This window comes from Aethalodelphis obliquidens, unplaced genomic scaffold (genome assembly GCF_003676395.1).
Source record: "Aethalodelphis obliquidens isolate GAN/ISIS:26980383/991018 unplaced genomic scaffold, ASM367639v1 scaffold56, whole genome shotgun sequence".
In the NCBI taxonomy this organism is placed as follows: domain Eukaryota; kingdom Metazoa; phylum Chordata; class Mammalia; order Artiodactyla; family Delphinidae; genus Aethalodelphis; species Aethalodelphis obliquidens.
This window is the reverse complement of record NW_020838000.1, coordinates 8,954,433-8,970,333: the sequence shown is the minus strand read 5'-3', so window position 1 is coordinate 8,970,333 and position 15,901 is coordinate 8,954,433. Positions and strand designations below refer to the sequence as shown.

The 15,901-nt window shown below is 35.9% G+C and overlaps 1 protein-coding gene across 6 annotated transcripts in view; it reads right to left on the bottom strand.

Annotated features, from left to right (window-relative positions):
* TBC1D5 (TBC1 domain family member 5) overlaps positions 1 to 15,901 on the bottom strand; it is a 540,677-nt gene that overhangs the window by 209,086 nt on the left and 315,690 nt on the right. For 4 of the 6 annotated variants that reach the window (XM_027086555.1, XM_027086553.1, XM_027086552.1 and 1 more), the window contains 4 exons: positions 12,022 to 12,124; positions 5,279 to 5,367; positions 3,677 to 3,727; positions 3,513 to 3,582 (listed from right to left, as the gene is read on the bottom strand). In XM_027086555.1, the coding sequence (XP_026942356.1) occupies positions 3,513 to 3,582; positions 3,677 to 3,727; positions 5,279 to 5,367; positions 12,022 to 12,124 (313 nt within the window). The remainder of the gene's footprint in view (positions 1 to 3,512; positions 3,583 to 3,676; positions 3,728 to 5,278; positions 5,368 to 12,021; positions 12,125 to 15,901) is intronic. The other 2 variants (XM_027086554.1, XM_027086556.1) reach the window with 2 other exon arrangements.

Genomic DNA, 15,901 nt, shown 5'->3' with positions numbered 1-15,901 from the left:
ATGCTAAACAGCACACAGCTTATCTAACAGTAAAAAATCAAAAACAGTGAAGATAGAGTAAATGTAAAACACTTCCTTATCTTCAGGATTTCTTATTATAAAGAATGCTACTTGCATATAACATATATGATCAAATGAGACAGCCACAACTACCGATAAAACTAGAAAACTTTTCTAACCACTTATTAGTGGTACGCAAAGTGTGTTCTACAGATCATTGCCAGGCCACAGACTGAGCAATGCAGCAAGATAATGATTTCACACCATTATGTAAACCAACACACTGCTTCCTTCATCAAGAAAGTCTTACTATAAAATGTACATCGCTAAACTAGCCAACATGCACAGTGATATGACTGAATTTTCTGGCAAACTAGAAGACCTGCACGATGGGTGATGCATTAGTTTCTCGAACTTCTTTTTAAAAAGATGATCGAATCATGAAAAAGAACAAAAAGGGAGGATGAAAAAGGGATTCACTAGATATGCTTTTTAGGAATATATTATGCACTGATACACACAAATAATTAATATAAATTCTCAGAGGTCACATCTATGTGTTCTTTGATAAAATAAATGTCTTTGTGTTGTCTTACCATTCTCATGACATGATTCAGTGAAAGCAATATGAATAAGTAAAAGTAAAAACTGGCAGCCCTCTCATTTTTACCATTCAGTTTCTCAGATGCTGTGAATCAGTTATAAAATACAAAATGACCACTGCGTAAAATGATCATGAGGTCTGTTAATTAAATGTCTTCAAAAACTCTGCTCAAAATCTGATGTTCACATAAGTCTATGACTCCATCAGATCACCTGCTGAGAATATAGAGCTACTGTTCATCACACATGCTTACAGCAAACTTCCCTTGTAACAACCCTTACGGAATGGAGCATGGTGATATACAGCCGGAGTAAGACTTTATCACCTAAGCTCGGGGTAGACAAACTTTCCCTGGAAAGAGCCAGATGGTAAACATTTGAGACCTTCCAGGTCATACAGTCTGTGCTGCAACCACCCAGCTCTGCCTTTGTAATGAGAAAGCAGCCGAAGACAGTAAGTAAACAAGTAGGCATGGCTGTATCCCCACCAAACTTTTTTTATGGACATGGAAATTTGCATTCTATATAATCTTCACGTCACCAAATACTATTCCTCTTTTGATATTTTTTTCAACCATTTAATAATGTAAAAGCCATTTTTAACTCACAAGCCTCACAAAAACAGATGGCAGGCCAAATGGGCCTGCAGGCAGTAGTTCGCCCTGACCTCGACCAAAGGCATAAAAAGCATTAGTTATCCATCTCATTTGCTAAGAGACGGAGTGAAGGGACTGAGTAATACGTGGTTTCTAACTAGAACTCATTCAATTATACTAACATAAAATAAATTAGTCATATAGAAAATAATATACCAAAAACTCTTAACAACAGCCCTTGCCAGAATAATTTGCAATTTTTCCAATAAATGATCTCTAAGTTAGCATATATGGTTGTTTAAAATGACAGTTAATTCGGCAATACCACTCCTAGAGATATGCCAAGAGAACTGAAAACATATGTTCACATAAAAGTTTGTATACAAATGTTCCTAGCAACATTATTCTTTTTTGTTTGTTTGTTTGTTTTTGTTTTCTTTTGTTTTGTTTTGCGGTACGCAGGCCTCTCACTGTTGTGGACTCTCCCGTTGCGGAGCACAGGCTCTGGACGCGCAGGCTCAGCGGCCATGGCTCACGGGCCTAAGCGCTCCTCCGCATGTGGGATCTTCCCGGACCGGGGCACGAACCCGTGTCCCCTGCATCGGCAGGTGGACTCTCAACCACTGCGCCACCAGGGAAGCCCGCAACATCATTCTTAATAGTCAAAAAGTGAAAAGAACCCAAATGTCACCAACTGAGGTATGGAAAAACAAAACGTGGCATATATCTATGCAATGAAACATTATTTAGCCCTGAAAAGGGATGAAGTACTGACACATGCCACAACATGAATGAACAGTGAAAACATCATGCTAAGTGAAAAAAGTCAGTCACAAAAGGTCACATATTGTATGATTCCATTTATATGAAATGTCCAGAACAGGCAAGTCCAAAGGAACAGAAAGTAGATTAGTGATGCCCAAGGCTCTAGGGAGGGGGAAATGGGGAGTGACTGCTAATGGGACTAAAAGGATTTCCTTTTAGGGTGTTGAAAATGCTTTGAAATTAGATAGTGGGGACATTTGCACAACCTTGTGAATATACTAAAACCCAATAAATTGTACACTTTAAAAAGGTGAATGTTACGGTATGTTAACTATTTCACAATAAAAATTACAGTTAAAGAATAAGGGTAAGAGGGAACCCTCCTACCCTGTTGGTGGGAATGTAAATTGGTATTGCCACTACGGAGAATGGTATGAAGGTTCCTTAAAAAACTAAAAATAGAATTACCATGGGATCCAGCAATCCCAATCCTGTGCATATATCCAGAGAAAACTCTAATTCAAAAAGACACATGCACCCTAATGTTCACAGCAACACTATTTACAAAAGCCAGGACATGGAAGCAACCTAAATGTCCATCAACAGAGGAGTGGATAAAGATGTGTACATATACACAATGGAATATTACTCAGCCATAAAAAGAATGAAACTGGACCTAGACATTGTCATATGAGTGAAGTAAGAGAAAGAAAGAAAAATATCATATGATATCATTTATACGCAGAATCTTAAAAAAGGGTACAAATGAATTTATCTACAAAACAGAAATAGAGTTACAGATGTAGAAAACAAACTTATGGTTACAGGAGGTGTGGGGGGGTAGGGATAAATTGGGAGACTGGGATCGACAAAATCACATTACTATACATGAAATAGATAACTAATAAGGACCTACTGCATAGCACAGGGAACTCTACTCAATACTCTGTAACGGCCTATATGGGAAAAGAATCTAAAAAAGAGTGGATATATGTATACGTGTAACTGATTCACTTTGCTGTACACCTGAAACTAACACAACATTGTAAATCAACTATATTCCAATAAAAATTATTAGGAAAATAAAAAGAATAAGGGTAAGAGAGAGTAAGGATAAATGGTATTGATGCTAAACATATAAATTCAATTTAGTGATGCATTAGTAAAAGCAAAACAACCTATTCGACACAGAGTTTATCTACACACTTCCGTGCCTATCAACTCACCAGGGCAGCACAGATCAAGTAGATAAATACTCTTTTCATTCAAAGTTTATAATAGTTTTTATGAAATTATGTTGCATGCAAAATACATGCACATATAAAAGAAAGTTTCTATTTATTTATATGAAAATTTTTATCTTACCTTGGTAAATCTGTCAACAATTAGAGATATGATTTAGACCCCCAGTTCAAACTTACTCCACAGGTATCTTCATATTTTCATTTTTTTATAGTGATAATAATGGCTTTTATTCTGATTATATGTTGTTACTAAAATCATTTGTTCCCTCAAATATATTGAAAAGATCTGTACTGTAAGATTTACCTTTTGACCATCATGCTCAAAAGTAGAAAACCAAGGTTCAGCAGTTTCCATAAGTTGTGAGAACATTGCACTAAAAATTAGAAAAATAACATAACGCCTATGTTAAATCTTCATTAAAGTAAAAATGGCGTAAAAAAATAAAAACAGAAAGTTTTTGTACTTACTAGGCATCATGTTCCAGATACTCAGGGTTCAAGAGAGTTTTCATTTCCTCACTTAAAAAAGCGATACAATCAATCAGAATGTGTAATTTTTTAATTGAAGGAGATGCAGAGGTTGCCTTATTCTATACTCATAAGCCAACTTTCATATAGTGTGTAAATGAAAAAGAGTTAGCCTTTTTTCAATAAAAAGAGCAACTCCATTAACAAACGAAATCATTTCTTTCTATAAAGATCAAAAACAAATCAGCTGCCTGTCTGTACCACAATGAGGCAACTATCTAATTATTCCAAATAACAAAACTGAATGTGACAATACATTCCTTGAATGTGCCTGATCTAGAATCAACTGATTATTCCACAGTCTATCACTTGTCCAAAACGAAACAAAAAAATATATAGTTACTGGTCAAATATCCCATATTAAAAGAGTAATTTATTTTCTTTCAATGGCTTCTATTTTTATTATGTTTTAACATCAATTAATCAGTGACAGCACCTCTTCCAAATCTATTTTCGTGCTGCTTTTACTTTATAAAGGATTGAAACAGTTAAAGAAGCATGTAGAACTCATTTAAAAGCTATTTTTTAAAAAAGCAATTTGCAATCGTGTATACTTTCCTATGGAGTATATTCTGCATATGTGTTTTTAAAAAGATAAAACTGGCATGAAAACAGGATCCCAATACTAACTGCAACCTTATCGTACTTCAGAATAACTGAGGCAACAGCAACTAAGATATGGTTACTATAGTCAGATCCAATAAATTTAGTATAATTAGAAAAACTCAAAGGAACTAGAAGATACTAATCTACAATATAGTAAACAAAAGTTGATTTGACAAATGCCCTAATATATGTTCAGCAAAATGGATGGCTACATTTGATGAATAAAGATCATATAGATAAACACATGAAATATTATATGTTAATCCATTGTTTTCGGCACAGAGAGAGGCTAGCCTGTGGAATATTCCTGAGGAAGTTTTATAATCCCTCAGCTCTCCAGTCCCAAGATGCTTCCCGGCTGCCTCTCTGGCCCATCTAGTTAGGGTATCTTAAGTTAGAAAATAAGTTCTAACAATCGGCCTAAGTTAAATACAAGATACACTAATTTATTATCTCAGCAAATAACTTCAGTAATTGTATCTCAAAAACATGAGAAGTCATTTTGTTTCTTTATACTGGGGTTCTTTGGGGGACTGTTCTATTTATGAACTGAACTGAGTCTGGTGAGGACAAAATATCTCACACATAAGGTTCTCTTACAGCTTACTGTGAAAGAATGGGCCACTGGAGGATAGAACGTATGAATATTAACAATCATCAGCACTTTGCCATTACAACAAAAATTTCCTCTTCTTGATCCATCAGTTACATGTCTTCCTTTGGTACAGCTCTAAGACTTGCAAAGATATTTAGAATTCCAAGTTTGCCCCATAGCTGAAATGGGATTACAGTTATTAAGCGGAATTAATCATCAGCCACATGAAACACAACCAAATGTTCACAATTTACAAAATACCTTCAATAGAAAAGGTGTTGAGGTTAAAAAAGGATTACAGCAGGGCTGACAAAATAGATGGAGCTCATATACAAACTTGCCTTGGCTGCGCAGACTCACTGGCATGAAGAAAGGCTTGGTGGTCACAGTGGAGGGTGAAGACCATTGGAGCCAACAGCTCGTGCATGCCCTGAAATAGAGCCAGAGAAAGGGACGGGGGCATGTCCGGACTCCACTGGTGGACAGACGGGCTCAGCTAAAAGCCTCTGCAGCTGATCCCCGCCCCAGGCATTTTCGTATTATACAGAAGAGCATAAACATAAAAACCTACAAAGTGAGCTTTTATTTAGTTTTAGAACTTGACTCCAATTCTACCACAGCAGGTATTCTTCTTTAAAACATGGAGAGCAGTTCTCTTTTAAATGACACAACAAACAATAAATCGGCATGGTAGACAACCTTGCACCTGTCAGTTGCTTCAGGATGTGTACTCATAAATATGAATTTCATTTATGCAAATTATAATCATATGCTACAGTGTAAAGATCTGCAGTAAGAAGGGCAACTAAGAACTGTAGACCTAAGGAAATTACATCCAATGTTTTCATTATATAATGGCTCAAAATTAGGATGTCTGTAGATTTAGGAAGAGCTGAAGTCAGCTAGCTGGAAATGCTGGATAATAAAAGAAACAACCTTTAGCAGGTATGAGAGAAAACGAAGCTTTTAAAGTACGATTTTCAACATGTTTAAGCCAAGATGGCCATAATTTTCTTTCCTGTCTACTTCAACGATAAGTTTACTTTTCAATTCATTTAGTGATTTCACCAATACAACTTTTTTTTTCCTTATATCGTGTTTACCTGTGGATTACATACATAGGCATAGAAACAAAAAGGTATATTGGTTACTAAGTTGCCTTTCAAAGGAGTATTATAAAAATCCATTATTTATCCATTCTTGTGAGGAAATAAGATATTCCACATCAGTGACCCGCCTTGTTAGCTGAGATTTTTTTCCCTACTTAGGCATCAAAAACATATTTTCGCAAGTTAAAAATGGATTGTACTATTTTCTGCCTCTTAAAGTGTGTCACTATTTTCCTTTTGCCTACGATGATCTTTTACAAAAAAAGAAGACAAAACCCCGCTTCTACAGGAAATAACAATAAAATACTGAAGCCGAGAGAAGAGAGAGTTTTTGCCGATGGGATTAGAGAAAATCTCCTGTGATGGAAAGACAGCCACACGGACCTCTGCACGGTCTGGCAGCTCTGTGCTGTTCGTAGGACGCTAGTTACTATCATAAAGTAATACAAAAGGAAACTCTGTCAGAGTTCATTTATAAGTTATCACTAGCCTTGAATGAGAAGGACTTAATTACACTTTTTACAAAATTATTTATGATCCATTGACAATTTACTTGTGATTTGGGACAAATTACCACACATCACTTCAATCTTTTTAGGTGACCGTCTCCTGCTAAACAAATCTTGAAAAGACTATTCCTTAGAAGAACTTGGTACACACCCATAAAGAATGGAATTAAGTGTTGCTAATGTGCTTTAAAATCATTATGAGGGGTTTATTCTTCTAAAATAATCTCAAATTATTCCAAAGACCAAGTGACATAATTTTAATCATGAAAGTTAATAGTTACTTACTGCACAGAACTACAGAATATCTAAAACAAAAACAAAAACAAAAAAAAAAAAAAGGAAGGAGGGAAGGCAGGAAGGAAGGGAAGGAAGGCCAAAAGAGAAAAGGAAGAAAAATTAAAACTGTGATAGATATCTTTGCGGTAATCTTTTTTACTTATTTCTGATAATTTCCTTAGGATAAAGTCCCAAGAAGTAAAATTTCTGGGTAAATGAGCTAATAAGACATTTGATATATACAATTAACCTGCCCTTTAGAAATAATTCCCTCACTTTAGGGCATAAAAATCGCCATTTCACATACCCTCATCTTTATTTGTAGTGTTTTTTAAAAATCCTGTCAAATTCTACAGTCAAATAGTTGTTTTAACTTATTTAAATGCTAGTGAGGTTGAAGACAAACATTTCAGTGGTCATTTTTATTTAATGAATTGCCCATTTTCTCCTAATGAAGAGTCTCCCTTCTCCTGATGATTTGTAATAGTTCTTCAGCAATTCAGGAAATTAACCCTTAGTTATTTTTGTTACAAACGCCTTCCCATGTTTATAACTTGCCTTTTAATTTTGATTATGTCACAGTAAAGCTGTATACTTTAAAACAGTCAAATCAATAAATCATCTTCCATGATTTCTTATTTTGCTTTTACGGCAAAAAGACCTTCCTCATGTTGAGATTAGATGAAATATACAGGTTCCTTTTTTACAGCTAATTCTTTACCCACCTGGTATTTAATTTTGCCCTGAAGAATAATATGTATTTTTCTTTCCCAAAGTGTTACACTAACTTACTGAATAATCACCATTTACTGAATAACCCGTCTTCCCCCAAGGGTTCTGAAATGTCATCTTTTCATAAGCTGAATATTTAGTTCTCATGTTTGCTGAGTTTTTACTGGTGCTCCATTGGTTTATATACTCTCAACAGGAACTTTACTACTGTAATGTCTTGGGCTGTAAAATACTCCATTTCCCCATATTTTCTATTCTTTTTCTCAAAATTATCTTGCCTATTCTAACATCTTTTCATCCAAATGAAAATGTAATTTAGTTACATAAAATGCTAAACAAAATACTGCAATTTTTATTGCCATTGCATTAAAATTAACTTGAAGAAAACAGACTTCTTTAAGAACGCCAGATCTTCCAATCCAAAAATATGTGGAACTGCATAGTTTTTATTAGGTTTCTTACTAGGCTTTGGGTGTTGGTGGTGATGGTGGTGGCGGCAGAGATCTTCTGAATAGAATTCTTCCCTGCAGTATGCTTTCTAACTAATTAAGGCTGCTTTAATACGAAAAGGTTCTTGCCTAAATGTATCTTCTCACCTTCCCTGAACATTCTCTTCCCTCTAGTTTCTGTGACACTCCTTTCTCCAGATTTTGCTCATGCATCATTCACCTGCATTTATTCCAAAAATTATCTATTAACTACCTATGACGTGCTGGTAACACAAAAGTGAATGGAGTGGGCAAACTCCTGACCATCACGGAGCCTGCAGTCTAAACAGCAAGACACACAATAATAAAATGAGCACAGAAGTACTGTAGGTTATAAACTGGGACAAGTGATACATATATGTATACGTATGTACATACATACACAGACAAACCCAGCTCCTCCTACAGGCTCGGCACATACAAGGTGCTCACTGCATAGTGACTGAATGAATGAAATAGCTTCCACTCAATATAGTGAGGGGTAGATATTTCACTTATCAACACAAGGGTAAAAGCTGAACTACGATAAGATGAGAAATGGAAAAGAATCATCCTGAATTATATTTCAATATTTCCCATCAATAAATAAGTGCTTTTTGTATAATGGAAATTAAGAGTCCCCTGAATACCATTAAGACAATCTTTTACACATTCAGTGTTGACTTCCAACCAAACTAGGGATATTTTTCTCGAATAGACTTGTAAGAGATTACTTGTTTTACTCTCAATTCTAGACTAGTAAAAACCTGATTAATAATTACAAGTGGCAAGCAAACAGACATCTTTAAAGGAAAAGGGAACTATCTGGAAAGAATGATCATAAATTCAATATGCTGTAAATCTGACAAAGCATAATGAAAAAGAATGTATTGTCGGTACACTTCTTCGTTCCCAAGATGTGTATTTTGCGTCCATCCACACCATTAGCGTTTCTGCTTGCTTACAGCCTTTTTCCCTGCTGGATCCTTAGTAGTCACTGCACTCCAAACTCATGCCAGTTGAAAAGAAAGGTAACAAAGTTTTCCTCATCAACAGCCTGTAGGCTCACAAAATTGAACGTGTTCTTTTATCTGCCTGTGTTCATTTAGCCCACCAAGCAGTCTTTATTAAAGCTGAGGCATCAGGCAGTCAAAGTTCATTAATACCATTTATATAATCTCTGCAGTTTCAATTAACTCAGCAAGACATTCTACTACATGATAACAGTCTCATTAATTCAATAAAATCCCATAACTATTAACAATATGGTCGATGTTAAACGGGGTGTCACCTAGTACAAAATAATAGCTTTAGCAGCTTGTGATGAAACTTAAGGTTTTTTCTTAAATTTGATCTGGCTAAAATATTCAGTCCTTTTACAGCACGGGATTATTCCTATGTAAAGAATCTATAGAATTTTTAACATTAACAGGGAGTAATTTAAATCTTAGAAAGTGATCCACAAGAGTAAATTAATAATACTTTCCTATTCAGTAATTGATAGACTTTGTCTAAGTGATCAAGAGTCTGATCTGTTTATAGGCTTCCTCACAAACGCAGTGGGCTGCGTGCCTCACAAACGGTGGATGGTGCAGTTACGATGTTTTGGTTCCTTGTCCATGGAACTTGCTTCCATTATTATAAGATTTCCTGAATCTAGATTTTTCTTTCTCAAAAGAAAAAGAGGAAACAAATGTATAACTTGGGATAATTTTATTCTGACTTGATCTGTTATCATCAAATCTTTTACTGTGAGATATTTCCAAATATTTGCAAGAGAAGAGGGCACGCTGAGGAGACAGGCTTGATGACAAAAGCCAACACAATGAGAAGAGGAGAAGAGAAAAAGAGAAATAAACCTGGATCACTGGTGAAGAGCCTGAGGTACTGAACTAACAAATGCTGTGGAAACATTCTGCCCCCAGACTTCCTGCAAAGTGTGTTAATAACGTCCTTAGACTGTAAGTCATTCTGAATGGAATTTTCTGTTATTTGCTTCCAAAAACTCCTGATATACTGATTGAGATTTATTTTCTCCCAGTCTCCTTTTTGGTTTGTTTTTGGTCTTTGCACTTTATATCTGACCTGAATAGCCTGTCTTGCTTGGGAAGACCTTTCCTACCCTGAGATTATAAAAAAAAAGTTCTCCTAAATGTTTTTTTCCAGAATTTTTATGTAATTTTAGTTTTTATAATGATATTTTTACTCCATCTGGAATTTCTTCTCCCAATAATGGTATAATTTAATCTTTTTTAGATAGAAAGCCAAATACAGCACGTCAATATCCTTTTCCCATTGAAAGAAAACGTCCTATCTTATATGAAGCTCTCGTTTACAACTGAACCTGTTCTTAGCTTGTTCCACTGATCTATTTCTCAGTTCCCACATTACTGTCGCATTGGTTTGATCACGGAACATTTATAACAGTTTTCAGATCTCCCTGTGCCATTCTCCCCTTCCCCTGAATTCTGTGGCAGCTCCAACATATTTAATACTGACTGTAGCAATGATCACCATCACAGCCACCAACATGAACTCATAATGAGCACCACATGTCTTTAACTCTACAGAGTCAATACTATTATTGCCCTCATCAACGAAACTAAGGATTAGAAAAGTTACATGTGTATATTGTCTAAGACAAGGTAGCTACTTAAAGTGTTGGAGCCGAGATTCAAATCAAGGGATCCGAGTCTAGAGCCAGTGATCTTAACCACTAAGCTGTATTATCACCATTGAAATGACTATAAAGCTTCTTGGTGTAAAATTTAAAATCACTGTGCCCGGTTTTTAAAAACCATATCTCTCACTTAGACTATCAATGGAATGATAACACATTTATATATTAATTTGGGAAGAAGTAATATTTTTACTTAATGTCTTCCACCTAAAAACACGTTATCACTTTTCTATTTATTCAACTCTTGCTCCAATAACATTTATAGTTTTCTTCATATAGCTTTTGATTTTATATTATTACATTTATTTTTAGACATTTTATAGTTTTGCTTGCCATTATGAGTAGGATATATTTTTCCATTTCCCATTCTAAAAGCTAAATATCACCATGTAATTAATATAAAGACATATTATTAGTATCGAAACTAAGATAAAATTAGTTCCCTTGGATATTCTATGTACACAATAACAAATACATTATTTAGGACAACTGTAATATGACCTGATTTATTATCTTTAAACAAATTAAGTCTATCTCAAATTAAATACACTGCTCTCACCATGCAGATGTTCTCTGTTATATTACACTGAATTTGGGTTGTCATCAGTTGGATGTCATAACTTTGGATTGCTGGAGAATTTATTGATATAGTTTGAATTCTCACTTAATATGCATTTTGAGAAATACATAAAAATATCTAACTTTGCGTATTTTTATTGGAACCCCATAAGGTTAAATGAAAACCTAGATACTTCTTGATAGATTAAATTAAAAATTTACATTTTGAAAAGAATAAACATAATCCAATAATCTTCTTTAATAATGAGATGAATTAAACATCAAGATCACAAGAATATCATATAAATTTCAGAAAGTTTAAAGGAACTTTCTGCAGTTATATTACGGGTAGATTTTGAAGAGTAAAAGGACATTTGATTATTCTCTACATGACATGCCACATATTTATAAATGCTGTACTTAGAAACAATATTTATATATACAACTCTGAAAAGCTTTATTACTAGATTGCCTTCAAAGATGCTGTTTATAAACAAACTCTCAAAAGTTGAAAGCAAAGATTGAATGCCTCATAGAAGACAATTTGGTGGAATGTCTTATAATAAGGAAGAAGCATATGTGCGTCAATGAGCTTACCTTTCTCACCATGCAGCTGACAAGCAGCTCTTTGATTGCTTTACTATTATGATGCAACTTTGGATACAATAAAGGCTACATTATTGCTCTATCATTTGTCAAGCTGTATAGAAAATTCTGAGTCAATGGATGCCACCTGTACGATATTTTCATTACCTGCTTATAAAGCAACTGCTCGTTTTCTCTAGCATAACAGAAAAGAACATCTGTAAGAATTTTTCTCACATTTTCTTGTTGGAAAAACTGCATTTCAGGAAACCTGAAAAAAGAAAACACAGGATTGAAATCGGCTAGCACAATTCCAAGAGTTACCCTCAAATTCTCATCTCTGAGAGGTGCCATGGGCAGCTTTTGGTTTTAGTACAAGTCTGTATTTGCCAGGCAACTTATGCCATAGGTGGGACTCACGTGTTAAAGAAAAAAGGGTGAGAAAAAGGGAAACTACTGGATACCCTTCAACATCTAAATATTTCAAATGTCTTCGTATGTAAATGTCATCACATGCATGATGAATACAACAGTTTTTAAGCAAAACAAATTATAGCCTGTGCATTTGGTGTGGGGATTGCTTTGTTTTACCCCATTTGGTATACTGTGATTTTGTAAGTACCAACTTTGTGAAAAAAAAATCATTATCCTATTTTTTTTGATGCAAATGCCATGATTTAAATTATTATACATGACCACACCATTAGTTTTATCTGATTAAAACACAGACTTCAAATGGACTGAGTTAGTCAGTATTGCTTAAATGATCTCTGGATCAAAAATTCTACCAGGTGCTTTGAGGTAATGTGAAATACAAAAGGGCAAGAGTATCCACCTGAAAGGAGCTTAAATAGTTGTTTATAATGCAAGAATTTACGACTGCAACAACCCAAAGAGCAAATACAGAGCAGTGCAATACACAGTGAATATACAGTCGACCCTGTGGATCCCTGGGTTTCGAATCTGCAGACTCAACCAACCGTGGATCAAAGATGTTTGGGGAAAAAAAATTCCAGAAAGTTCCAAAAAGCAAAACTTGCATTTGCCAGCATGCCAGCCACTATTTACATGGCATTTACATTGTAGTAGGTATTATAAGAAATCTAGAGATGATTTAAAGTATATGAGAGGATATGCATAGATTATATGAGAATATTACTCCATTTTATACAAGAGAGTTGAGCACCCATGGACTTTGGTATCTGTGGGAGTCCTGGAACTAATCTCCTATGAATACCAAGAGACGAGCCTATAAGGGAAGAAGGAATGTCATCTAGAAATAAGCAGCAAATGGGTTCAATCACAAAAGGTTTGAACAAGAATTTTTAGGAGAGGAGGAACATGGAACATCTGTGGGAAAAGTAACCAAATCAGAAGGAAAGCTATGAAGACATAGAAGGCAAAGAGTATTCCAAATGCAGAGCACTGTATGGTATTAGTAATGCAAAAGGAAAGTATCAATACTTCTGTGAAGTATTGATACTTGGCAGCAGGGCTTGATACTTGGCAGCAGGGCAACAGGACAGAAGAAAAGGTGGGAGGTGTAGAAAAGAGCTTTGAATGCAGTATTTACAACTGAGGAAAAGCAACAGAGTAACTCTACATTTCTGAATAGGGAAGTACCAAAGAAGACAGTATTTGAGTAACTCTAAGTGGGATTAAGCCTGCAGGAGGAGAGACTGCAGGAAGGAGATAAGAGGACATTATACTGAGGTGAAATGGAAAAATCACAAACCTGAGAAGAAAAGCCGAAGTTCAGATCCCTGTTGCATAACTGCTGGCTGTGCGACCTTGACTAAATGGCTGCTTAACGGCTTCATCTATAAGTAGCGATAATAATACTGATCTTGTGATGAAGATGAAATAATGTGAAAGCACCAAGAACAGCGCCTGGCAGCAGACGTTCAGGAAGAGAAGTGATCGCTAGTCTCTGAGTACTGGTACTTTAGTTGATGAAAATGTGAATGAGGTCACATTGGAACTAGAAAACACGAGAATATGTAGTAAATACGCAAGAGGCTGAAAAGCAGGAGCGCCTAGAGCACGGAGGCACGCGGCACCACGGAAACAGAAAAATCTCCTTCGTTAGTCTCGTAAAGGCAGCAGTGGTTATTTTATTCATATTCTGATGGTTCACTGCTTCCTATCTCTGGCAACCTCTGCTCTTTTCTGCTTCCTTCTGATCCTCTTCGGGCACCCTGTGAGAGTGAGAACTTTCTCTCCAGTTCAGGCGGTTTGTGAAGCATCTCTTTCCTGGGCCTAATTTTTATAATAAATTACAGCCTGTTTCATCTTCCTCTGTTCATTTGACTTTTGCTTGAAATTCCCTTGGATGTACAATTTGTCCCCAGACACAGGTATCTGACCTGTTCTCTACCAACAAGGAAGCCTCTCCTTTGGGGGGCCGGTAATCAACAGTCCATGGGTCCGAACAACGTTATCTCAAGTCCATGCCTGAGATGGATGGCCCTCCAGACAGCCATCCAGATTAATGTGATGGCCCTCCAGACAGCCCAGACTGAAGCTCAGGAGTCTGACTAGGCACAAGTGACCATAGCTCCTAAAGAGGAGAGAAATTACCTGAAAGTAGATTCAGAGCAAGAATAATAACTATATCTTAGAGGCCAAAGAAGTTCCAGAAAGGTGTCAAATGCACTGAAGCAGGAAAGAAACAGAAAAACTTGTTAAATGACTTATTTGGGACAAAAGAAAGCTGCTAAAACCTTTAGACAGTCAAATATCCCAAATTAGAGTAATCAGGATGAAAGATAGGTAAGTAGTTAATAAAATGCTGGAAAGAAATTTCTTGGGAAAACTTAGGCACTAAAGTAAAAACAGAGTAACCCTTCTGAGACGAAACTGTTTCCCCTCCTTCCTCATCAGATGACTTAAATCTAGCCCTGTCGTGAAGTAGGCTTCCTGTCCCAGGATCTGGACAGATCACACGGATGCGTGATTTTGTGTGTCCCCTTCCATAACTATGCTTTGGAAACTGTCTATGAACACTGGCACCACCAAATTCCCTACAGTCACTGCAATCTGAATGGACTATGGGAGAAAGTACTAAAACCTACAACATTCACTTTGTAACAAATATCCATGAATTATATAAAGTAAGAATTTAATATCTTACTACTAAAAATGTAAATTATATTACATATCAATTCACAGTTTCCTTTAAATGCATACTAACCACTCGCAAGACTAAAAACTAGAGATCTATAAGGATCAAATTGCAGGTAGATAATTTAAATCACCCACTTTTAGCAAATACCCAATCAACTGAAAACGCATATTAGGCAGACAGAGCATATCTATGTGATAGCACACCATCCACAATTCTAGTCTACAATGCTGAAGTGTCAATTTAGGAAGTTTCAGGATATCCTCTTTTTTAGAAAAGTGTGAGGTGCTCTCTAGATGCTGATGAAGAATCCACAGCATCAAACAAGTAACATGGGAAAGATTTCAGAAGAGTTCCAAAAGAGAAACAAAAGAAGCTGGAAAAAGAGATGACATTCAGAGAAGTTATAAGGTGAAAGAGTCCAGCTCAGAAGGTAACAGGCAAGGAGAACGGAAGCAGAGAGATTAATACCTGCTCCAGTATATCTGGGTAGTTAGCAGGTTAGCAGTACTTCCCAACTGCTTTGCTAAACAATGTGTCAGAGATATGCATTGAAGTAAAATTCCATGAGTTTAAAGTTACACAGAAGAACCTAGGTCATAAGGTTGATGAATATACCTGAATAATAACATATTTGCTACAACAAATACTTGGTTTCGTATTAACAGGCTTCAAGTAAGAAGGCATTCCATCTATAGGAACCAGAAATAAAAGGGAGAAAAGTAGTGAGTAGATTCTCTAGGAATAGTGATAAGCAGCTTTGATGATAGGTTTTAAGTTTCAAAATAGCTTCCCTAACATCTGGTGTTGATTCAGGGCAGGTGATCTGAACAGTAGTCTAACCCGAATGTCACTGGAAAGGCAAATCTGGTTTTGAGACAATAACAAAAATCACAGAATACAGACCGAGGCTGGAGTCAACAA